At 44.4% G+C, this 26,030-nt stretch overlaps 1 protein-coding gene across 20 annotated transcripts in view; it reads right to left on the bottom strand.

Moving 5' to 3' along the window:
• The window catches only part of MAGI1 (membrane associated guanylate kinase, WW and PDZ domain containing 1), a 592,830-nt gene extending 572,845 nt beyond the window's left edge, over positions 1 to 19,985 (bottom strand). For all 20 annotated transcript variants that reach the window (XM_054975185.1, XM_054975188.1, XM_054975191.1 and 17 more), the window contains exon 1: positions 19,096 to 19,985. In XM_054975185.1, coding sequence (XP_054831160.1) covers positions 19,096 to 19,414 — 319 coding nt within the window. In that variant the 5' untranslated portion in view covers positions 19,415 to 19,985. The remainder of the gene's footprint in view (positions 1 to 19,095) is intronic.
• Between the last annotated feature and the right edge of the window lie 6,045 nt (positions 19,986 to 26,030).

The following is a 26,030-nucleotide window of genomic DNA, read 5'->3' as shown; positions in this document are numbered from 1 at the left end:
AGAGACTGGTTGACCATCTGATGAAGAGAACTTGATTCTTGAAAGCTTATGCTACAATAAAATTGGTTAGTCTTAAAGGTGCTACTGGACTCTTTTTGATTATGAGAATTATGCATAACCTTAATCCTTACCATTTTGTGGTTGACTTTGCCTCCTGTGGTTGTGGTTGTGCCCATCGCCTCATATAACAATTCCACAGGTGCCCACAGGCTGAAAAAGGCTGGTACCCCTGCACTACACCACAGTGACTATGGGGTACAAATGTCATATACCACAGAGTATTTTAAATCAGTGATGGTACAAAAAGGGCCGCAGCTGATAGTGGAAGGCTATGCATGGATGTGGAAGAGGGAAGCCTGACCATAACAACCTCCCTCAGTCCTGTGTGTAGTTTTGCTTCCCACAGCTACAGACAGAGTGGCTTTTCCCTCAGGCTCAGGACTCCAGCTAGAGAGAAATTTCAGATACAGCCATCCTACCAAAAGAGAGGAACAGAGCTACCAGAACAACTTTCAAAGGCAGATCAGACACTCCATGGGATAGGAGGAAAAACATACGATACACGGGTAAGAGGTAGGGTTGCCAGGCCCCCTCAACTTCCCAGCGGGGGATAGGGGCCTGGCACTTACCTTGGGGGAGAGGGGGCAAACACGCGCATGCCCCCACAAGCGCAATGACGTCACTTTGGGAATGATGTCGTCACCGGCCTCTGGGAGCATACCCAGGCTCCGTAGGGTTCAAAACGGGCCCAATCTGTGCAGGAACAGGCCTGTTTTGAGGCACTACTGAGCACAGGAGTGCTCCTGCGCTTCGCAGCACCCAAAAATGGGCCCATTTTGCCATGGATCGGGCCTGTTTTGAGGCGCTGCAGAGCACAGGAGCGCTCCTGCGCTCCATAGCAGCCTTGAGCCAGGCCAAAATGGGCCCAATCCTGGTGGCTGCTGCACATGGGAGAGCACAGCGCTACGTGGGAGTGCGCATGGAAGTGTGCGCCGCCCCCCACCGCTGGTTAGGTAAGTAGGGGCAGGGTGTGGGGAGTGGGGGGCGGGGGATCCCCCACCCCCACTGGTGGTCTGGCATCCCTAGTCAGAGGTAAAAGGACTCCCCCACATAATATAGCTTCTACTTGATATTACTACAAAATATTGATTTTTTCAGGTTCAATCAAAAACAATTTGAGATTAAAATATGCCAATTAACATAACGAGGTTATGTAAGACCACATAAACCATTATGCATTATCTATTTCACTGACAAGTTTCATGCCAGGAACACAAATATAGCTGATCACTGAAAAAATGCAAGTCAGGGAACAAGCTTGTTAAGGAACTTTACTGTACAATTTGTGAGACAGAGCAAGTTCTGGGTACGTCATGCTTAAACATAGAATGCTGATGATTTTTAAAAGCAGCAACATTTTCAACTAAAGTATAAAAAAAATGTGTTTTGATCTTATTAACATTTATCTCAAATAGTCATTTGGGAATACAACCCAAGAAGTAATGCAAATATTCCTACATTTTACAAAGACATGCTTCAGTGCCTGCATATTGTTTTCATTCCAGCCAGCAGTTATAACCTACTTATCAAAAGATGTTCAGAATCATCTATTAATAATTCTGACATTTTGCTTGCCTGTGTACATAAAACGACTGAACTTGCCCAAAATTTCACAGAGGCATTGATAATTATGTTTCTTCTCTCCCCCCTCCAATTTACCAAACCTTATAGGGTTTTATAGAAGGGGGGCAGACTATTGAAAGACATCACATCCCTCCCAGACACCCTCAGGGAAAAGATGTCAGAATAAATGCTTGGGCAAATAACTTGTAAAGAGCCGGTTTCATTCACATTGGTAAATGTAATTGAGCCTAACATTCCACAGCTGGCTTGGATAATTAATGTCAACCCTGCCTAGCCATCTACCATTACATCCCTCTGCTTTCCAATTCATCTCAGGGTCAAATTAATGCTGTCAAACCATCACATATGACAGAAACGGGTAAATAAACCCACAGACTTGCTTCACTGGCACACAACGTTTTGTTTCTTTTTTCAGTATCCAAAATAATCTAAATATACATTGACCTTCAAGAGCCACAACTTAAGACTAGACGATTAATGTAGAGACTCGGAAAACAGGAGGAAAAATCTTTTCCAAAGCATTAAAGTAGACAGGGTTTTCTTTGTTTTGTTTTTAAGTGACAAACAGGCTGATAAAAGTTGGAACTTATTGTCTCATAAAAGAGCAGGATCTCTTCTAGTCCTGATGCCAATATATCACCTAGTGCATTCAGGTCTCAAGAGAAGAGAAAACTTGACTGTGGGGGTTGATATATTTTGTTGGCAATATTTGCCACTGCTAAATGCATCAAAACAAAGAATACTTCGATGGCATTCAACTGGCCAAATTAGGTCAACAGAACTGAACACAGGGGCACACCATGTTATTCTTTTTAGGGTCACTATCATGTCAACCATGCTGCTAAACACACTGTTCATTTGTCACTGCACTACCTATTAGCTACAATGAGTTTACAATAATTAGACAAACCACATAGAAGCAGCAGGCATAATTTCAGTAGAAGCAACTCTAAAAAGAAAGTATCCATGCTGTGCATTACGAGATGTGCACCTGGATATAAAATCCTAAATGAACACACCCTATTGTTTAACATAGTTACTTGAACTGACTCAAACTTCAACATATTCCTATACAATGAGGGAAGGTCATTAACTCTTCGCATTCTGGTATCTCATTAGAGCAATTTCACTTGGACCAAGAGGAGGAAGTGAGAAAGAGCATACAAGTCAACAGATTATTAGAAGAGAAAAGTAGGCATACTTACCAAACAACTACATATATTGTCATCACTAAAGAGGACTACATTGTTAAGTTTCTAGGCCCAATTATTTCCACCAGATACTGTTGTTCTGTCAGAGAATGCTCTTTTGGATTTTGTACAAGAAAGGACCAATTTACCTCTCTGTTAATGGGTTTTCTAGCCCTTGCTCAGCAATCACTATACTATGAGGGGGAAAGATTCAGGGCCTACTTTTCTTGGACTGCCAAACATCTGCACCCTCTCTGCCCTTCTGGAGCGGAACATCTCCCTTAGCCTGCCTGGTGAGAATTTTAAATTGGATATAACAAACAGACTTTTTTCCTATCTGCATGAAATGTGGCAATAAGGATTCCATCACTGGTAATTATAGTAACTGAGAATTTCATCCTGACTGAGTGAGAAACAAAATAGTTACAACTGGAAATATGTTTCCATTGGTTTCAATGAAAACAATTTTTAAAAAGAGGAAGAATCTTACTACATTTAATAATGAAAAAATTATTACGGAACAGAACAACTGAACTACAAATTAAATTTTCATGCAACATCCAACATACCATCCCCTCTAAACACATTAAATTACTGATGACTGTACTTGCTGCAAAGGGGAAAAGAAAGCATATCTATAATTCATTGTGGACCTTCCAGGTAGCTAAAAAAAACTGGAGCAAAACTAAAAAGTGCAATGATTATGAGACCCCGAGTTATTTATTCTTTTAAGTATTAAAACCCACAAAGAATTGTTCAGCTTTTGCCCCACTTATATCTGCAGGAGTACTTTTATGCCAAATATTGGAGATTGTTAAAAGTACCAGTAGATACAGAAGATACTATAGTGTTACAGTTAACTACACTACAGTCACAGGGAGACAGAAAAACACAAAAACCTAAGAATTCTTCATTGCTCCTAATGCACAAAAATCTCCAAATATCAATTATCGCTGCATACCAACGTAGGAAATCAGTGCCATTGTACTGTAGAAGTTTTATACAGAAAGATACAAATGGCCATGTATAGTAAACTTAAAACATTCATATTGTAACTTGCATAGCACTTAATACAGATGGAATTCTCAGAATATTTGTTATTTTAATCCTTACGACCAATCTGTAATATATGACTGGTATCATGCCCACATTGCACATGGGGCGCGAGCACAAGCAAGCGCACATACATACGTCTGAAAGAACAAGGGCTTACATAAGGCAACTTAATTGACTCACTGCAATGAGATACCTGAACCAGGTCAAAGCCGTAGCCACTATTTTACACCAGGTTTAGATTACCACAAGGCTACACCTGGTAGGCTCTGGAAACCAGATGAGCACAGCATTGAAGTTCATTAGGTAGCTCTTTGCAAAGATCAACACTAGGCATGGGGAAAGTGGCATCGCAAACTCATCCAAGCCACAAGGATATGGGAAAGAAACAGTGGACTGAGCTCAGGTGCTGAAGCAGTTGAAAAAGCAGGCACTCTAGGAACTTGGTGCAGCTTCTTTTTCACTTCATATCTAATGTTACATGGCCTTTACGTAGGCACTAGACAAGAGAGTTCTAACAGTATAACATGAGAAGCAGAAGTTACACACACTTCCTTTAAAATTAGATCACAGAAACCTATTGCTGGAAGGTACCCCCAAGGGTCATTTAGTCTAACCCATGTGCAATGCAGGAAATTCACACCTACCCCCCCTCCTCTAGTGATCTCTGTTCTGTGCCCAGAGGAAGGCAAAATACCTCCAGAATACCTGGACAATATGGTGTGGAAGAAAATTCCTTCCTGATCCCAAGTGGCAATCAGCATTAACTTAGGCATATAATAAGGGACCACAACAGCTGAGCACTGACACCTCCCATCCTGCCCTCCTTCTCCTGATCTGTCGGAATTGCTCAGTCATAGAAGCATCATTTTTGTTGGATGGCCATCTTAGCCTCTTCTTAAAAACCTCCAAAGAAAGAGAGCCCACCACCACCACCACCTGAGGAAGCTTATTCCACTGAGGAACCGCTCTAACTGTCAGGAAATTCTTCTTAAAGTTTAGCCAAAATCAATTTTAGTTTAATTTTAACCCATCGGTTCTGGTCCAACCATCTGAGGATAACAGAAATAACTGTGCTCCATCTTCTATGTGATTTTCAAATACTTGAAGAAGGCTAACATATCTCCTCTCAGTCATCTCCTCTCCAGACTAAGCATACCCATCTCCTTCAACCTTTCCTCAAAGGACTTGGTTTTCAGACCCAACCCCTCACCATTTTTGTAGCCCTCCTTTGGATATGTTCCAGCTCGCCAACATCCTTCTTAAACTGTGGTGCCCAAAACCAAACATTGTACTCCAAAAGAGTTCTAAGCAGAGCAAAGTGATATTCTGGACACTAGACTTCTGCTGATGCAGCCCAAAATTGCATTTACCTTTTTAGCCACTGTATCACACTGCTGACTCATGGTCAGTCTATGGTCAACTAAAACCCCTAGATCTTTTCACATGTACATCTGTCAAGACAAGTCTCCCCCATCCTATAATTATACATTTGATTTTTTTCTACCTAAATGAAGAACTTTACATTTATCTCTGTTGAAACTCATTTTGTTAGGGTTTTTTAACACAGTTTTCTAGCCTGTCAAGATCTTCCACTCCCATTTTAGTATCATCTGCAAATTTAATGACCCCTCTATTCCTTCTTCCAAGTCATTTATAAAGTTGAACACCGCAGGGCACAGAGCAGGTCCCTAAAGAACTCCACCTATCATTCCTCTCCAAGCCCTCTTTGGGTACAATCTGTCAGTTACAAATCCACCTAACTGTAGCAGCATCCAAACCAAACTTTACTCTAATTTGTCAACAAGACTATCATACAGAAGCCTCACTAAAATCAAGATAAACTATGTTCCTCTGATCCAACTAAATAGTAACTCTATCAAAAAAGGAGATAAATTTAGTCTAACATGACTTGTTCTTGAGGAACCCATGCTAGCTCTGAGTAATCACAGCTGTCTTTTCTAAATGATCAGGGACTGACTGCTTGATGATTTGTTCTAAAACCTTTTCAGGGAAGGACATCAAGCTGACAGGACGGTAGCTACCAGGATCCTCCTTTTTCCCCTTCTTGAAGATAGGGACATTTGCCTGCCTCCGATATTCTGGTGTTAGCAGTCAGACCCCTCCTACCACTGAGGGGCAGTTTATAGGTATGAAACCATAAACTCCCTTCCTCATATAGCATAAGTGCAAGACACTGTCTGGCCTGAAATAAAACAAAATGGATGCCAGCCAGGTAGGAGCCTGGAAAATATTTTGGGAGAATCAGAGGGGCTGGATGACTAAAGACTCTCTCCCCGCCTCAGAGAAACGCATGACTTAGGACAATGAGGACAAGAAACTCCTGACTAACCTCATCCATGCCCTCCTCACTTCCCTCACCCATTTACCCTGATTAAGCACCACTTAACGCTATTCACAAAACTTGGTAGGTTTTCCCATCTGGTACTCAAAGGGTCATCAAGCACCATTTACACCTATAGTTCATCTCAAGTAGACTCATTAAGCCTCTCCCAACTCATTAAGTCATTGTTTTGGGGGCAAAGATGTCAGCTTGCCCCAGGGAGCATTTTGCCCTATATCTGGACTCCCTGGCCACCAGTGCGTGTGTGTGTTTGGATCTGTATACATACCCCCCAAATCTGTTTGGGCCTTCTCTTCTCTGTGAAATGCTGGTCGTTTTGTGGACATCTGTCTTCGAGACTGGTAACTATAGCCTTTCTTGAAATTGCTTTCTCACTCTTCCTCCCTGATTTCCTCTTACTTCCTGATTTCCTCTTACTTCGCCTGTAGTGTGTGCTGTGTGTGTTTGCATATTTGCCCCTTTTATTTCTCTTTTAATTTAAAAAAACCCTTTCCAGTTGAACATCTAACTGGCTTTATTTTGAGAGTTCTCTAAGGGAATAATCCCCATAAACATAGATGGAAAATCCAAGTTACCCCCTCTTGCTTGTCTCCTTTAAGCTAATTCCCCCAACTAATTAGGAGACTGCCTATTTGGGTAACACTAGCACCTTACCTGTTCTCCAAGAATTTTCAAAGATTCTAGACAGAGACTCTGAAATTATCTCAGCAAGTTTCTTTAGTACCCTAGGAAGGAATTTATCTGGCTCTGAGGACTGAATTTCATTTAAAGAAGCCAGATGTTTACCTACCACCCTATGTCTAGCCTAGGATGAACTCCCTTCCTTCGTCATGTGTTCTGTTTTGCCCAGGTTGAGCACAGCTTCCCTTGCAAGAGGAGACTGAAGCAAAGCACGAATTGAGTAGCTGTGCCCTCTATCACCTGTTAAAATTCCACTTTCCTCTCTTGCTAGCCTAAGCTCATATTGAGCTGTAGCCTTTCTAATATTCTTGCCACAGGCAGTGTGTGACAGGGTCAGCCAGCTAGAGGACCACACCCATCGGGGCTCAGGGGAATTGCAGCCTGCATGAAGTCAAGAGTTGCTGGTAGAAGGGAATGAGTGTCCAGACAGAACTGAGAAGCTGGCCTCAGGCGGGCAGAGCCTGTCTCAGGTAGAACAGCTTTTGGTTGATGACCCTGGGCCCGAGCAGGGCCAGCAGCAGCCACTAGGAAACAGTGGAACAGCAAGGTGGGAAACTAGTAGAAACAGGCCCTTAAAAGCAGCAGCAAGAGGCTCCTTTGGGTGGCTGATGTAGGAAGGAGAGGGGTTGCAGGAAAAACAGCAGGAATGTTGTCAGCCTCTTCTTTGCCTTTACGAAGCCCATAATAAAAATATGCCATCAAATTGATTGGTTCAGCATGTTCTTGGGGGAGAAAAGGGCCCTGGTATTTTGCCTCACCTCCCAAGGGCCCAGAGCTCCAGAGTACCTGGATACCACCCAGCTCTGACACACAATGGCTATTTATATCCTTGGTCATATGCTCCCCCTCCTATTTCCTAAAGGTGTCCTTCTCAGCTCATTAGAAAGCTGTTTACAGAGCCATCCCGGCTTAACGTGCCTCTCATTTTTCCATCCCATTGGAATTGTTTGTGATTGTGCCTCCAATACCTCACTTTTAAGAACCCCTCGCCCATCTTGAACTTCCTTCTCCTTGAGTATTTCTAACCAGCATTTCTTTGAGCTTTGGCTTTTCTAAAACCTAGCCTGTATGTCTGACTAGTACATTCAGATTTCTCTTTCCCCAGGATCTTAAATTCCAAAATGACATGTTCCAGGGTTCCAACCACCTTCAACTTCTCCACTAGTTCTTCCTGGCTTGTGAGAATCAGATCCAAGAGGTTTTGTGTTTTTAGAAAGCCTCAGACCTGCCAAATACTTGCTAAAAAATCACCTACAAAACATTACAGATCATTTACCACTGTACTCTTGCATGCTTAGCCTTCCAAATTTAAAACAACAATAGATTTAAAGAACACTGTTAAAGTGAAGAGACTCATTATAGTTACTGGATAACCTTCAGTGCTGCATCTTAACTTGTTTGCAGTATGACAAGCATGGATTAAACTATTCCTTTTCCTTGTTTTTTTGACAACAAGCTATTTTACTGGATGTTTGATTCAGGGCTTTCTTCTTCCCTACCTGCTAACAAGTTTAGGAAGAATTCTGGCAGTCTATACTTTTATTTTAAAACATGTTATTTGGGATGCACATTCAATTTATTTCTCACTGCACATTTTATGAATATGATCAATGTGTATGTTTGGTTCTAGATGTTCACTTGCATGAATCCAAACTCTTATTTGCTGTGAAAGGCAGGACTGCCCAGGTATCCATCATCCAGAACCCCAGAAAATTAAAATTGAGATGCTCTCATTACCATCAATCAATACAGACAGGTTTAAAAGCTTGCAACATTTTCCACCCCTGTGCAAACATTTAAAAAAGCACAAACACTGTACATGAAAAAAGGAAATTGGGTTCCACTGATCACCCCATTCCCAACAACCAAGCACTCAACATAAATACTAGTGAGAAACCCATGTAAGTCCAAACAAAATGTACAGACACGGGATCCTTATGTGCAACTGATACCCAGCAACATTCTGGATCACAAAGAAGAGCCCTGTGCATCCCTTTCCATCAAAGATCTCCTACAAGAAGCTCACCAGCTACTTGTAGCTCAGCAGCTATAAAAGTGGTATGCACAGTATTGGGAAAGCTTGATCTACTCACCCCACTGTCTGTTCCTGTGTAAAGGGAACTGAAACCAGTCATGCCTTCAACTGCGGGAGGGGGGGTATGTAGAAGGGGAATAGGGATGCTAAGCCTCCCCCCCCCCCAAGTAATGTTATCACATTTTTGCTATGTTTGGGGCTGATCCTGGCGTGATGCCATCGCTTGCAGTTACACCAGAAGTGCTGTCATTGGTTGGCACAAGGGAGCACATACATGGCCATTTGCCCAGCCTGCTTGCCAATGGGGAGGTGATGGTAATTTGGTATAGCAGCTCTCATTTAAGAAAAGGTTGCTAACCCATGCTTTACATGCATAGGACTACTGGCAGATTACACAGAATTGCAGGGTAGAGCCAACCGGTGCCCCATCATTCCTGTATATGTACGTGTCTCTACAGCCCTATAATTGTTTTCAGTAAGGGGACTGTTTCATCTATTTCTTCCAATAGGTCACTGGTACTTTGTCAGCATCTCTTTAATCTCCTTCATTCTATAGAACCAATTCATCTGTACAACAGTAATTGTTTATGAGCCAAAAAAGGTGCCTTGCCTTCCTCTTTTTTTGCAAAGCAAGGGGTGAAAAACTTGTACCTTTGTGAAATGTTATCAATAATTACTACTTATCTGAAATCAAAAAGTAGGAGGACAATGTTGAAGGACATTTAGTTTGCTGGCAGAGACTGACCAATATTTGGAGGGCATTGAAAGATAATGGAGCTCAAATGGCATTTTTTTATCTAAGAAATGGATTTCTTAAGCAATTGAAGGAGTCAAGATATCAAGAAGATGAACAATGAGAAACTGCTTCCAATGCAAGGTTACACTAAGGGCTAGTTCAGACATTCAAGTTCATCAGAACCGCATTTCACTGCAGAGGCTTCAGGGACACTCAACTTTGTCAGAATTCAAATGAGCATGTCTTCAAGGAAGGACTAAACTAGGCTTTGGCTTCAGTGACCAAAGTTTGGTGGGGAGTTCTTCTCTCCTCCTGCCACCCAAACAGAGACAGCTGATTGGCTGATGAGGTCTTTGTCCTCAAGTGTCCTTTCAGAAGGATTTTATAGATGGATAAGAGCTACTCCTGAACAGACTGAACTGGCTACAGATACTGCTGGGGAAAGTAAGTGTCTTCCTCTGCAGCATGAAGTCTCACCACCTTACTCCAGTTACTCATTCTTACTGAAGCATTTGTTCTGTAGCATTTGTTTTGCTACTATTTGGATCACTATGCTCTGAATGTTGTGGTTTCATTGGCCAGGGAAGGGAGAGGGGGAGAAGGAGAGAACAAAACAGAAATTCGACTCATAGACAAGTGCAGGTTCAGTCACTGCCACTTCCATTTAAAAACCAACACAACTAGCTAGGACGGACACAACTCAACAGGGAAGGCAGTACTAGGCAGATGACCAATTGATATGACTAACAAACAGCATCTTGCTTTGGGACTGGACTGACACATTCTGATCCTATTTCAGTCCTATTTTTAAAAAACCCACAAACCTCACGTTTCACAGTTTATCACACAAAAAACTCAATTTAAAAATGACCTGTTTCTTTAAAAGCCCAGTGTTGCATCATACTAGGGTATTTTAAAGTTCTTCTACTATATGTCATGCATGTCTGTCGTCCTATCAATCCAATAGCAACTGTACACACTTTTATTTTTGATTTTTAGTCTGATTTTCTCACTGAAACCCAAGGAGGATGATATAGTGTAAGTCAAATATAGTCAACAGCATGTGACATTCAATAAGTGCAAGAGTTTCGACTGCAAAAATCTGAAAATAAGCAGAAAACTTGAACAGCTGAAACAAAGCACAAGCATTTAACAACAGCAACATCATTCATTTATATACTGCCCTTCAGAACAACTTAACGCCCACTCAGAGTGGTTTACAAAGTATGTTATTATTATCCACACAACAAAACACCCTGTGAGGTGGGTGGGGCTGAGAGAGCTCTGAGAGAGCTGTGACTGACCCAAGGTCACCCAGTTGGCTTCAAGTGGAGGAGTGGGGAATCAAACTCAGTTGTCCAGATTTATTTAAACATGGTAGGTAAAGTAAAGGTAGTCTTCTGTGCAAGCACCGAGTTGTTACTGACCCATACGGGACGTCGCATCATGACGTTTTCTTGGCAAACTTTTTATGGGGTGGTTTGCCATTGCCTTCCTCGGTCATCTACACTTTACCCCCAGGAAACTGGGTATTCATTTTACCGACCTTGAAAGGATGGAAGGCTGAGTCAACCTTGAGCTGGCTACCTGAACCTGGCTTCTGCCAGGATCGAACTCAGGTCATCGAACTCAGCTTGGGCTGCAGTACTGCAACTTACCACTCTGTGCCATGGGGCTCTTCTATTTAAACATGACATGTTAATTAATGCAGAAATTACTTAGTAGGAGCATACAACAACATAGCATAATACTATAGTCCACAGTCTTACCGTATTCCCAAAGCATCCTGTTGAATCATTTTGCTTCAGTAAGGCCACATGACCATAAAAAGCCCTTTCTGCATAGTTTGCAGAAAGCCAGAAGAATGTGAGCCTTCCTAACCCATTCTACAGCCGAGGAAGCACATGTATGGGAGTTGTTGATGTTCCCCATCTGCAGAGTGGCAGCTGCAGAACGCCATGCATAGATGAATGAAGGTGTCATGGTGAGGCAAGGGAGAGAGGCAGTTCTGTAGGTATGATGGACAAATCCATGAAGGGCTTTGTATATGACAGCCAATACCTTGAATTAAGCCCAGTAACAGATGGGGAGCCAAAGTGATTGCAGGACAGGAGTAAAATGTATCCTCTGCCTAGCTGCAGCATTCTGTATCAACTGGAGTCTCCAAACGGACTTTGAGAGGAGACCAATGTCTAGTCTAGTCTCAATGTTACTTTGGTGGCAGAGGGTGATCTTGCAGGCTAGACTGAGCTGGAAGAAAGTAATTTTTACGGATGCATTAACATAGTTCTCCAGCAGTAATGACGGATCCAGTATGACCCCTAGACTCTTAACTGAGTCAGAAAGGGTCAGCTTAACCCCACTGAAGGTGGGAAACACAGTGTCCTTCAAGATGTCCACTTTTCCAAGCAACATCACTTCTACCTTGTCTGGGTTCAGTTTCAATGTATTCACTTTCAGCCACTGGACCACAGTAATCAGGCCACAATTCAAAACATCTATAGCATCACTGGGGTATTTAGATAGAGAGATAACAGAGATGGGTATCATCTGCATATTGATGAATAGAATTCTAAAACTATAAATAATTTCTCCTTATATTGTACCAAATTTTTACCCTAGTATCACCTCTTCTGCCTCTTGGAAGTTCTCAAGACCGCAAGCAGAAATCCTTTTGAAACACTGGGGACTGAACTTGGAATCTTGTACATGCAAAGTATAAGAACTACTACTGAGCTACAGGCTTTATGCCAAGACAGACTTTCACTCAACTACTGGGAACAACAAACTTTTCAGTATCACTATGCTAAATTCTCCTGTATCCTGAAACTGGCAAGGCAGTCATGCTTACAGAACAATTCCTAAGCAGAATTATACCCTTCTTCAATGGACTTAGAAGGGTACAGTAGCACCTTTAAGACTAACCAATTTTATTGTAGCATAAGCTTTCGAGAATCAAGTTCTCTTCGTCAGATGCATGGAACAGAAACTGGTCAAATATAGAAGAGGAGGGGGGAGGAGAGGAGGAGAGAGACCTCCCTCTCCCCCCCTAACTGCATCTTCGCTCTCCTCCTCTCCTCCCCCCTCTTCTTCTATATTTGACCAGTTTCTGTTCCATGCATCTGACGAAGAGAACTTGATTCTCGAAAACTTATGCTACAATAAAATTGGTTAGTCTTAAAGGTGCTACTGGACTCTTTTTGATTTTGATTTTGCTACTACAGACTAACACGGCTAACTCCTCTGGATCTTAGAAGGGTACGACTCTTTAGGATTATACTGTTAACAGTGAAGTGAGTTTTCCAAGAAAATTAGAATTGGAGGATTTTCTGATTCATTTAAATATTAGCAAAAGAAGCCTGGACCATGTACAAGCACTAGGGTTTGTCTAAGTTTTGCATCCCACATTTAGCCCATCTGACATGCTGGATTTGCTCCACATCAGTCCCGATCTATACATAAACAGCATGGAAAAATACAACACCAGAAAAGCTTATATCCCACATCATTGACCATCAGGGAGCAATCCTAAACAGGCCTGCTTGGAAGTATGACCCGTAAGTGTTCTTACGTTCTGACAACCCACATAGCCAGGGTATACACATGCACATTTTAAACCCATATTCAGGCTTTGCTCTTTTAGCCACACTCCACAAAACTGAATTCATTTTGTCTCTTGTCAAACTGCACAGGTTTTTTTACGGTTGCAAACAAAGGAGGCAAGTTAGTTATTTGCTTAGACCATTCTGGCCATTGGCATTCAAAGCATTCCATTGATTTGTAAATCAGTTCTTACACAGAAGCACATGGCTTGGCAATACCTCGCTTTTGAAAAGGAAAACACAGGCATTTATTTCAGTGACAACTCAATGTTGCTTAACAAGTATGACAGATTCCTGCATGGGAGGAGGGTTGGCAAAAAGGGAAAGAATTCAAGGTTACTCCAGGTTACTGACAATAGAAATGTGAATACTCTTTCCAGAACAAGTGAGCTTCCAAGTAGGGAAATTACACACTTTATTTACAAGGAGTCTGGCTTCCAGCAAGTAGACTTCATTCAGCCTACCAGCACAACCTGTGACAACATCAAGTGCTGAAAGGTCTGCCCAAGCATCTGCTCATCTTTCAAAAGTTGCATTAAGGTCTCATAATTTGCAGAACACATTTCCTATGGCCTCCCTTCATCTGTATACAGGGGGAAATAGATGTTAGGGGTCTGTCCATCCCCCCCTCCCACCAATCCCACATTAGTTTGGAAGTGAGATTACCTGTATACATATTAAAGCCATTGACAGCTTTGCCCAGGTCTTGCAAACTAGAGGCCGTGGCATCCCCTTATTGAGCCAATCCATCTCATATGCGGTCTTCCTCTTTTCCTAGTGTTGTTGTCCTTTCCAGTGTATTTCACATTCTCATGATGGGACCAAACTATGACAGCCTCAGTTTAGTCAGTTTTGCTTCTAGAGAGAATTTGGGCTTGAGTAGCTCTAGAACACACTTATTTGTCTTCTTGATGATCTGTGGTATCCATAAAACTCTCAGTGAACCCCACATTTCAAATGAATCATTTTTATTCCTGTCAGTTTTCTTCATTGTCCAACTTTCATATCCTTCTTCATAACAACTCTCAAACCCAGGTTACGATTCTACAAAATAGGACACATACTAGCAACCTCTTACAAGAATCCCACACAGGTGTCTGTGGGAAATGCATGCCCCTTAGCACCTCCACAGGTATACAATGCTTTACATCAGCTTCAGGCAGACTCCAAACTGTGACAGGAATAAGTACAAACACTCTCACACACCTATGTCATGACCCCATTGCGACACCCTCTGAGGCAAATCCTGATCCTGTGCATAGCTGCATTCCAGAATACTCTTCTACATGCTGAGGGACCAACTGCAATTGTTGGAATGAGCAAAAACACAAAAATGGCTGAAACAGACAGATACAGAATACCAGCTATATGTTACACAGTCCCAATCAAACTGCAGTAGAACCCTAAGCATATTTACCTAGGAGCTCCATCAAGTTCAATGGACCTACTCCCTAGTAAATGCACTTAGGACTGCAACTTCAGCTGATGAGCAAATTATTAGAGAAGGGTCAGCAAATCAGTGAGGAAAAGCCAGCGTTTTACGCACTACAAAGTAAGTATTTACCATACTGAACCTCTAAGTCACTATTAGAATTACTCAAGCCTCCCTTGTGTATACTTAGGACAAAATAAAGGCAGTTTGCCTTGCAGCATTTACTCGCATTCACAGTGAAGGAAAGGAAAGGAACAGAACAGAAAGAGCCTAGGGCAAGCTTCAAGGGGGAATCTGGACAGCAGCTTCCTGGCAGCTGATTAAGTACGGGTTAGGTTATCATCAATACAGGCAGCGAAGCTGACCACCCTACCTGCATTAATCCCAACCAACCATATGCAGGGCATACTGACAACTCGTAATTCAACCCCCACTTTAGGCTGATGAAAAGGAAGACTGCTTCTAAGCATAAGCCTTTCCTTCACTACTGAATCTTCATAATCTGAACCCTAAATACGCAGGGACTTGACCTGGATGGCCCAGGTGAGCCCTAGCTCATCAGGTCTCAGAAGCTAAGCAGGGTTGGCCCTGGTGAGTACTTGGATGGGAAAGACATGCAATGGCAAACCACCTCTGTTTGTCTCTTGTCTTGAAAACCCTATGGGATCAACTGCAACTTGAGGGCACTTTAGACATACACAAAAATGTCCCTACATATTTCAGAGAGCCAGAGCCCTCTGAATAAGAGTCATTGTGCCTTCAATTTGACATATTAGTGCTAGCCAGGGTTTTTTTTTCCGGGAAAAGAGGTGGCCGAACTCTCAAGAAGGAAATGAGGAAGAAACACATGGGATTCTTTGAAATCATATTATTTTCAAGCACTATTGCCAAGTATTTTCAAGAGGTGCCGGAACTCCGTTCCCCTGCGTTCCCCCTGAAAAAAAGCCCTGGTGCTAGCTAAAAACATAAGCAGGGCCATGCTGCATCAGTCCACTAGCAGCAGGAAGATAACTATCAGGAAGACAATCACTGTGGATAGCTCTCAGGAACATACAGCACAGCTGTGGATAGCCTCTGAACATACAGCACAGCTAAGAGCTGTTGTTACTGCGCAAACTAGCCAGGTATTTGTGTGGGCTGAACCTTTTTTCATATACAGGTTATCAGGAACAAGAGCACTAGCGCAACAATTCAGTTGACCACAGACAGATTTCTGCAAAGCTTGTTTTATGTTTGTCCTCAATATTTACACCCCATTTTTCTCCCCAATATTTGCAAAGAAGTGCTGTCCAGCTGTTCCTCTACAGCAGTAGTTTCCATCCTTTTTGGTATGATTAACCCCAAGTCCAAATTTAGTTGGTATGGTGACTCACTTAAATTAAAAAAAAAAGCAGGCAGAAATCAATAAAACTGCAAAAGCCTGGGATCCAATTTCACAGGTTTTGCAACCCATAGGTAAAGAAGCACTGCACTACAGTAAATGTTAAGCCAAGAGGTGGGACATACCCAGCATTTTGCCCATATCCTGGTTGGGAATGGGCAGAATGGCCTGCTGAATCACTAGAGGTCAGAGAAGAACTGGCTGTTTCCTTGCCAACTGTCTGGACTTACTTGTGCATGCCATTGCGCTTAGCATGTGAAGAGTGGGGGGGGGGCAGGAAACTGTCTCTGCACAGGGCAAAAGTGATCCAGAAGCATCTTGTTGCTAGGGAAGATTGAAAGGAGAAATGTTTGGGGTTTCCAAAAAGCAGGAGGGGAAAGCATTCCTGGCAGGCGGGGGGGGGGGAGGGGGAGGAGGAAATAATTCATTCCCCATGCAGAATCCATGCAAACCTTTTGACACAAAGTAGGGAAGGCAGCTGGCAATCACATGCTTACACTTTTTTTTTAAAAAAAAGAGACATTCTAGTCATATTCCAGCAGAGCAACCAAATGTTCCGGTATGAAGCTACATCACTGCAGGAGGAGACGATCTTTCCGGAAATTCCTCTAGGTCCAGTCAAATGAAATATCTGCTTGGCTCCCTATTAGAATTAGCCACCAGATCCAAGGGCTCACCATCTGAAAAACTGCAGGAGCCCTTTGTGGTCAGGGGCCGTGATGCAGCTTTTAAAAGAACATCTTCAATCGAACGGAGTTGAAGGATAACAACTTGGAGAAAATGGCACAGGCTGTAAAACTGGAAGGCTCAAGTCCCAAGGGAGACTGAGGAAAGGGGGGAAGTATAGTGTGTGTTTCACATTACTCAGGTGAAGCAGTGTCATACCCAATTACTGCCTCGGCGTCAAACAAAAGAAGATACTCCCTTCATGCTTTTCTAGGGACATTCCATTACTTTTGATGCCCTGGGAGAAGAAGGGTGGGGGGGCGGAGAGAGACAGAAAAAGTCAGACTGATTTGTGGCTGCGTAAAACGAATAGCAGTAAAAGCTCCCTGAAGGTGACTCTGCCCGTTGCATCTTTGCAGTGGAATATGCAACAAGGAGAAAAGAAGCTGGCAAACTTGCTCACTTTCGGTCAACAGGACAAAAAACACACAGCTCTGCTAGACGCTTTTGGGAGAGGACAGGAGCCCTGCATTATTCCAGAGCATCCTTTCGTAACAAACCTTCCACAGGTAAGTGACTGGAGAGCCCCTCAAACAAATTAAGAGTTTCCTTTTGTTGTTGTATGATCTTTAGAAGACTAATAAAACCTTCTTAAAGACATGATAAGCATCTGAAGTGAGTTACGCAGCAATTTTCTTCTCACAAACAGAGCCACCCTACCTTTTTCTAAGCACAAGGCTATCCCAGTCACACCTCAGCGCCAAGGAAGAATGACTGCCTTAGGAGGAAGTTCACCGTCCATGCTAACCAAAACAGAGCTTGCTTGCCACGGGGTCAGATGGAAGCCAGGAAACCCTTGCACACAGGGCAACCGAGGAAGCCCAAACTCTGCCTGGGGAGGGAAAGGCCAGCCCCTTGCAGGAAGGGCACTAGACAGAAGACAGCAAGCTTCTGCCGAGGGAAGAAGAGAAATGACGAGCAGGACTATTGCTACCGATTAGCCCCCATATAGGCCAAAGTGGGAACTGAATTCTTCCAACCAGTACCTTTTTAACACAGGGCACACAGGAGAAAGGATAGGAACCCACCACTCTACAAGAGACAACAACGATTTTCCATTTGTCCTCGGGGGGGGGGGAATACCTTTCCCTATATTTTATAAATGTTGATTATATGCATTCTGTTTTCAGTCTGCTTTCATGCAGACATGTGTCACTTAACCTTTTTAAAACTAAGCCACATCTAATCCCATAGACAGAACAGACTCAAATGTTAAAATAGGCGTAGTTTACCATTCATTCCAACTATTTTGACAAGAAGCCTTTGGGCTAACTAAATTAGAACCCGAAGCCCTGGATTACTAGATCAAGAGTCTTATCAGATCCACACCTATCGGGACCTTGCAAATAACATTCAAAAAGTTTGACATTCATGTGGTAGATGCTTCCCTACAGATCATGCACTAAAGACAGAAGTGGGCCAGGCCAAACCCATTTCCAGTGCTCTCATGCCTTCCATACACCAGCATGAGCCAGGATCTCGACTCTCGGCACATGTGCAAAGCCCCTTCCCTCACCAGAGCCAGACTAAAGCCAGCGAGCAAGGAGCCCAAGGTGGAAAAAAAAGCATCTGAGCCTCCAGACAGCTTGTGAATCATCCCGCTCCTGTTTACATGCGAAGCAACCAAGCAGACTAACAGTAGTCCCTGCAGTCCCAGAAAAGGGAAGCCTCGGCCCTCTCAGACGCCCTGGATCGGAGTCCTCTGTCAACGCGCTGAAGGGAGGCTCGCAACAACTTCGCCTGGGAGAGCAGCAGACAGTCCATTTGTGCTGCTCTGAAGGAAGCTGAAGTGACTCCCGGACCCACAAACTCCACAGCGGGATTCGAGCGCAGGGACACACCGGATTTTCAGGGTGTAAGCTTTCGAGAAGCAGCGCTGTCCTTCTTCAGATACTTATTTGTCTCTGGGCAGCTTACACCCTGAAAGTCGCGTGGGTCTCTAAGGTGCCGCTGGACCCAAATCCTGCTGCTCTACTGCAGACCAACCCGGCCACACACCTAACCCAATACTCCATAGGCTCCCCTAACACAGGCCGGAATTGGCGCCCAAACATCACGGGAGGGCGGACCTCTGAGAGCGCGCAGAGCACCTTTCCCTCGCCATGGAGCTACGCAAGCTGACAGACACACGCAACACACACGGCTGGCTCGCCGCGTCTCTCTCCAAACTCCACACGGAACTCCTCAAGAGCAATGCCGCCGCCGCCGCCCCCCCTCCTCGCTTAAACGAAAGCCAACAGGTTTTCTTGCCTTGTCTGACCGCTTTAACAGTGACGGGGTCCTTGCAGCTCCGGATAACTCCCAGCACGTCGTAGCGGGGCAAGCCCGACACCCGGATGCCTTGCACTTCCAGCAGAAGCTCCCCTTCGCTCAGTTTCCCTTCGCTGTCGCCGCTGGCGGGAAGCGCCGTCTCCCCTTCGGTGTCCGCCACCGGCCCGACGTAAGGAAACTCGCCATGCTCCGCTCCCCCAAGGATGGGGACCCCTAGCTGGCCATGAGCTCCGCGGCTCACCGTGCACTGGTGCACCTTGGTCGTCCAGTGGTTTTTCTTCTGGATCACTTTCGACATGGTGGCCGCAGTTTAAAAAGAAAAAAAGGGGAAAGGGGGGAAAGGCCGGGCTGGGGACGGAAGAGACACGCAGGTGGCTGCCCGGCGAAGGAGTCAGCCGCTGGGGGCATAGAACGAGCCTCGGGCAGGCGCTCCCGACAACTTTCCAGCCGCCCCACTCAAGCCATCATAGAGCAAACTTCGCCCGGTTCCAGCCCGCTGTCTCCTGTCGCGCCGCCAGCCCTGCTCGCATCTCTCCTCCCGGAGCCCCGCTTTGCTCACTAGCAGACAGCCGCTTGGACGTCCCGTCCTGCCCTGCCCGGCGCGCTTTTAAAGGCTCCCCCTTCCCTCCTCCGGGAGAGCTTGTTCCTTTTCTTCTTCGAAGTAATCCTCCTCTTTTCGCCGAAGCTGGTCCCCTCGCGGCGCCCGATCCCGGCTCCTCCGTCCCACCTGGGCGCACACCCTCTGCTCCTCCTCCGGCCGCTGTTCCCGAAGCCCTTTCCCCCGGAGTTGGGCTTCCCCGCGAGCGCGGCTCCTTTAAGCAAATACAAAGACGCCGCTTGTTTTGTTACATTTCACTCCCCTCGGCTCCGCCAAGCCCGAGCGAAGCTAGCGAGGGCTGCGATAGGAACCGCTGGCGCAGGCGCCCGGCTGACACGCCGCCCCCTTTCCCTTCGCCTCCTCCCTTTGGAGAGAAACCGGAGCCCTCCCTTCTAGGCATGTGCAAGCTCCCCAGGTCTCTGTGTGCACAGAAGCGCTGGCGGGGAATGAAGCCGCTGCCCTTAAGGCAGAGTGCCCATAAGCAGCTGCCAGACCAGAGACTGAGCCGGACAGATGTTTCTTATTTGTTAAGGGGGCGTCCCCTTTGTTTTCTGAGCCGAGCCCTGATTCCAGTCTATCACCAGCCCCACACAAAACAAAGCTTGCCGTTTTATTTCCAGAACAGAACACAACCCGTTGGCCGGTACATTTACTTTTCACCTGTACCTATCTATATTTAATTGGAAGGTGTGTAATTTAAGTTTAGTTAGTCATCGCTAGGTACAGCTACATATTGTACATATCTTAGGTTTGGCACAGAAATGTCACCAGCTCAACTTACTGTTCACTGTTTTAGAGGAAGATTCAGTTTTGTTTTTTCTCTGTCTATAAAAGTGTTGCTGATTGAGAATTCACTTCATGCACCTGATGAAGTGAGCTCATGGTCCACAAAAGCTTAGGCCAGTGTTTCCCAACCTTTTTTCTCATAGAAGAATCCCTAAATTAACTTTTCAAAACCCTAGTAGCCCTCACGTATGAAAATATTTATGGGCCAGAAAAGGTTGCTAGTTGTTACTGTCAAAAAATTATTTGTAATGACATACATAACCTTAATAATTGTTATACTTCAAGGAATATCTGGATTTTTTGTGGTATTTCAAAATTTTAATTTATTTATTCCAAGCTTTTTTGGTGAATCCCTGACCATATCCTGTAGAGCTCCAGAGTTCTGCAAAATTCTGCTTGGGAAGCACTGGCTTAGCACAACCAGGCTCTTCAGTCACAATGGGATTTTTGTCTCATCCTCTCTGTTCTGGAAAGTTAGCATATTACCTACCCTGACATTTGCCCATATAATAATAATATTCTTATTATAAACAACAAACTGCAAGAATATAGGTCTCTGCCCCAAGAAATCTACAGAGTAATCCTAAGCAAGCCTGCATAATTTTATGCAATGGACTTACTCCCAGGAAAGTGCTCTTATGATTTGTTTGTGTTATAGAATATACATTTATTTTAAAAAAAACCTTAAGGACCAGTTCTGTTCCTGTACAAACCAATAGCAAAGTTGCCATGAATTTTAATAGACAATATTTACAAATTCCAAAATATAAGCACATATCCTAGATACAGCAACTGCCAGTCAGTTATGGTGGTAAATTTAAACAGCAGTGGTCACTTATTTGAAGGCTGAGGCAGGGCTGGATTCAGTCTCTCCTCCCCATAGGTGATTGGTGGATCAAAACACCCATTTGTGGACATAATTTCTTGTCTGGAAAGGTGATTCCAATGAAGCAGTCCTCTTCCACATGAGGGCTGCATAAGCAGAATCAGGGATATAGGCTGATGCATCAGGAAAATACATATTCACCTGCTTTATATCTGCAAAATAGTCATGTAGCTTACCTACCCCTGCTTGGGTTAAGAAAAAAAACAGCGTTCAAGGCTGTTTATTCTTGACATCCCCCATTGTAGCCCAAAATTCAGCTGAAGCATCCCAAAAATCTCAGCCTTTTTTGCTCTTTTACTGAGAAAAGGCAAATTTCTGGGCCATTTTGATCACAGAGATAAGCTTGGACATTATGTAGGCAATGCCTAGCAGGGTTGGCAAATTCCCAGAAAAAAATGTCCTGCCCCTTTGATAAAGGTTTAATGTGTGGAAATGGGCAGCTGAGGTTTTTCATGGCATGGAGGTAAATAACATCACATGGTAAATAATGTTCCATGAGCCTCTATTAAAGGGACAGGATACTTTCCCCTTCTTCCAGCCAGTTGGTAGCCATAATGCCTGTTGAACCTAAGAGGCTGGAGACTGACTCAACAAGACATCTGATCTCTTTGTTAAAACCCTTTGTAAACTCAGTTGTGCATAGCACATGGTGGTTTGATTGCAATCTATTAAAATCTCACTAACAAAGTTCATGAAATCAATGCCAGTTAACACGGAGAAGGGCATCAGTACTTTCATAACTCCTTCCTTGACTCTTCTCATGGTGCAGAGCAGAATATATTCTAAATAAAAATCAAATGCACGACTCCATCAGTGCAATGCCTTGGGGGCAGAGCAGACTGCAGTTGCTCCAGGATTTCAAGCTTTTCTGGAATTTCATTAGAGAAATGGCCTTGGAGAGAAAAGTTGTTAATATTTTGATTGTTACAAAATAATTCTCCTGGATAGGGAGTTGAGAAATTGGGATCTTTGGAGCTTCTTTCCATCCCAGAATCTCTCTCTCTCTCTCTCTCTCTCTCTCTCTCTCTCTCTCTCTCTCTCTCACACACACACACACACACACACACACACACACACACACACACACACACTGAATTCCCTGAGTTTTACTTCTGAGTAAACATCCCAGTAGGATTGGGCTGCAAAGGCAGAAAATTGTTTAGGAAAGAACTCTCAGCTGAGCACACCGTCATAACTTTTGGCTTTTCTCCACATCCCATCAAGCTTCTTTTCTTTTTAAACTGCATTTGAGCTGTAATTGGCATAGATTCTCCTGTTCATTACTTATTGATTTATTGTTGAAAGGCCAAGTGGTGGTTAATAAGATTACGAAATGATGTTCCCTTGAGACAAGGCTTAACAAATGGGTTCTTTAACTGAAACCTGTGTAGTAGCCACAGATCAGGGCTTTCTTTCTTTCTTTCTTTCTTTCTTTCTTTCTTTCTTTCTTTCTTTCTTTCTTTCTTTCTTTCTTTCTTTCTTTCTTTCTTTCTTTCTTTCTTTCTTTCTCTAGAAAAGGCTGCATATGTGTGTATGCACATATCTAAAACTAAAACAAAAGGCAAACCACGTAAAGATTGTAGAAGACAACGTCCTCCTGAAATCAAAGATATGTAGGCATGAGGGGAGGACTCCTATGACCCCGGGCAACAAGCCAGGAGAGGGAACCATGTGTTTATAAGCTACAATGGAAGTCTTACTATCCACTTGGCAATTCTGTTGCAGTGTGTTTGCATAGCTACAGAACCCAAGGGAGCCTCTGGCTTACATTTGCAGTACAGCAGCCAGAATTTCCCAACAGGGAAAGGGGTGGGTCAGCCTATCAGATTTGCTAACCCCAATCACTGAATTTTACCCTTCCTCTGCTTTCCAAGCCTCCTGCTTGGGGGAATGGGGTGTGTGTGTGTGTGTTCACATAAACATGTTGTGCTTACAATAGGATGCTAATCCAGGAAGAAAAGTTTTCTCTACAAGTATTGGGTATGGGCAGGTTATGCTGTCGAGTTATATCCCTCCCTTTTATGCCAGCAACTATGAATTGACCAGTCCTGCAGCAGAAAATTATGTCTGTCTAGAGCCAGTGCTGTTAGATTCTCCCGATATTGTTCTGCTGCAGTTATCTAATAGTTACTACAGTGTGCTAGGTGCTGTACAGAATTCAACAGTGGCATATCTGGGGGGGGGAGAGAGAATACAAGACAAAGCCTAACTGGTTTATGATTATGTTGTTGATATTATTTATTTATAGTCTGCCTTTATGACTGAGACTCAAGGCGAATAGTCCCTGCAAGCTGGTGCACACATGCAGGCAGCTTGTTAGATTAGGAATTCTCCTTCATATTCAAATATCAGGCTAATGGCAACCTTATTGCTTTCTGCTTTCAAGCCCCATGTGTAAAATGAGAGTAACAGCCTTCGAGGCTGTTCTAGGAATGAAGGTCTGAAAAGTACCTGGAATTTAAAAGGGGTTATTGCAATGGTAATGAACGTTAGCGAGCCAGTCACCTAGCCAGTGCAATTGTTCCCCAGTGATGTTTCCTCTTATTTGTTCCATTATGATAGTTTTATTAGAGGACGAAGACAGAGGTCAGCCCACATGAAATATTTTGACACTTCTAAAAGGCTAAAGGCAGAGGATGGAATCGAGCCTGAAACCCAAAACCACTTTAGATGAGGTTTTTGGTTCTTCTTCACTGAATTGGAAATCAAACCTAAAATCTCTTCAAGAAAGCCAAGTAAAAGTACAAACCCTATCTGGAGCTGCTTTTCAAGGGACACAGGAAGCTGCATGGAGAAGGGGGAGAGACCTCTTCACAGGCTTATATCCTACCTTCAGTTGTAAAGATAGAAGGGACTTACTTTGAACCTCAATCCAAACTGCTTGTCTGTTTCCCTCAAATGAAAATAAAGCAAAAGCTGAGCTAACTATACTGTGGGCTAGTTTTATTCAGAGGCTAATATTTTAAACGCGGGAGGAAGAACTGAATTTGTTTTTCAATTTAAATCATCTGGTTAGATTATGATTTTCAGAACTCCAAGAAGCAAGAGACACTTGTTCAAAGATAGGTCCATAAACATTGACCCTACTTGGATTCATTTATTATTGAGCCTCATCTCAGTGACAGTGAAAATAAGAGTATAAGTATTGCCTTGAAAGACAAAACCAGCATCTCCAAAGTTCAGCTTTGTGTTTCCAGAAGTTGTGAGTCACATGCTTCTGGAGGCTTAGAAGCAAAATAAAACATTATAACAATTTGCTGCCCCCACCACCACAATATCTGTTATCCAGAGATATAATGCCATAGAACATGGAGGCTCATTTTAGTTGCCATTGGCTAACATCATTTGAGAGATTTATCCTTCATGAAGGTATCATTTCTTCAAAATAAATCTAGGCTAGTAGCTATCCCCATAATCTTCAGATTTTTAAAATTAATTATATATCATGTGGGGAAAAAGTATCTTCTTTTGTCAGTCCTGAACCTATTGCCAATTAAAATCATTTGGTGTTCCAGTTCTGATATTAAAAATGTGAGGAAATTTATCTGCCTTATATAGCCATTCATAATTTTATAAACTTCTGTCACCAGGGCCGGCGCCAGAGGTTTTGGCGCCTGCGGCAGCGTGCCTTGTGCCTCTGCGCGGCGTGATGACGTCATCGCAGACGTCATCACGCGCCGCAGGGGGGCTGGGCGGCACGCCGACCGCCGAAGCTGCGGGCTGCTGCTGGAGCAGCGCGCGGAGGCTGCTCCGCGCGCCGCCCCAGCAGCAGCCCATGGCTTCTGCGCTCGGCCGGGGCGGAGGAGTGCGCAGCGGAGCTGAGGTGGCTGGCTGCAGCAGTAGCTGCAGCCAGCCAGGCAGCCCCGTGCCGCCGCCGCCACATGCCCCAGCCGAGCGCAGAAGCTGCGAGCCGGGGCTGGGGAGGCGCGCGGAGGCTGCTCCGTGCGTCACCCCAGCAGCAGCTCACGGTTTCTGCGCCCAGCTGGGGTGGAGGAGCGCACAGCGGAGCTGGCGTGGGCTGGCTACAGCTGCTGCTGCAGCCATCCAGCCAGCTCCGTGCCGCCGCCGCTGCACGCCCCAGCTGGGCGCAGAAGCCGCGAGCCGCTGCTTGAGCGGCGCACAGAGGCTGTGCCCGGCTGGCGTGTGTGGTGGCGGCGGCGGCGGCAGCAAGGGGCTGGCTGGCTGGCTGCAGCAGTAGCTGAAGGCAGCCCAGTCACTCCAGCTTCGCTGCGCGCGCCTCCACCCCCAACACCCCCTCCAGCGCCCCTCCCGTGCACACGCGCCCGAGGCCACCGCCTACCTGGCCTCCATGGGCGCGCCGGCCCTGTCTGTCACACTCCTCCAGCCTCCAGAGATTTCTTTTTAGACTACCGCATTATGCTGTCTTCATAGGAGATTGTTCTAAGCTTTTACTCATTATAGGCTTCAGTCCAAAATACCCTCACTGTGAAGTAAGTCTCATTGAACAAAAGTTGTATTTTGTTTGAACGTAGCCATTCACTCTAGTCATCCTTGGAGGCCCGTCTTCAGGTGCTCCCTCCTCACACCTGAGGCTGGCAACCCAAGAAAGGGCCTTTTCCGAGCTGGCACCAAAACTTTGGAACTCCCTCCCCAGGGAGATTCATTTGTCCTCCTCTATTACTA

Source organism: Eublepharis macularius, chromosome 4 (assembly GCF_028583425.1).
Source record: "Eublepharis macularius isolate TG4126 chromosome 4, MPM_Emac_v1.0, whole genome shotgun sequence".
Taxonomy (NCBI): domain Eukaryota; kingdom Metazoa; phylum Chordata; class Lepidosauria; order Squamata; family Eublepharidae; genus Eublepharis; species Eublepharis macularius.
The sequence above is the reverse complement of the archived record's forward strand: the minus strand, read 5'-3'. Positions and strand labels throughout refer to the sequence as shown.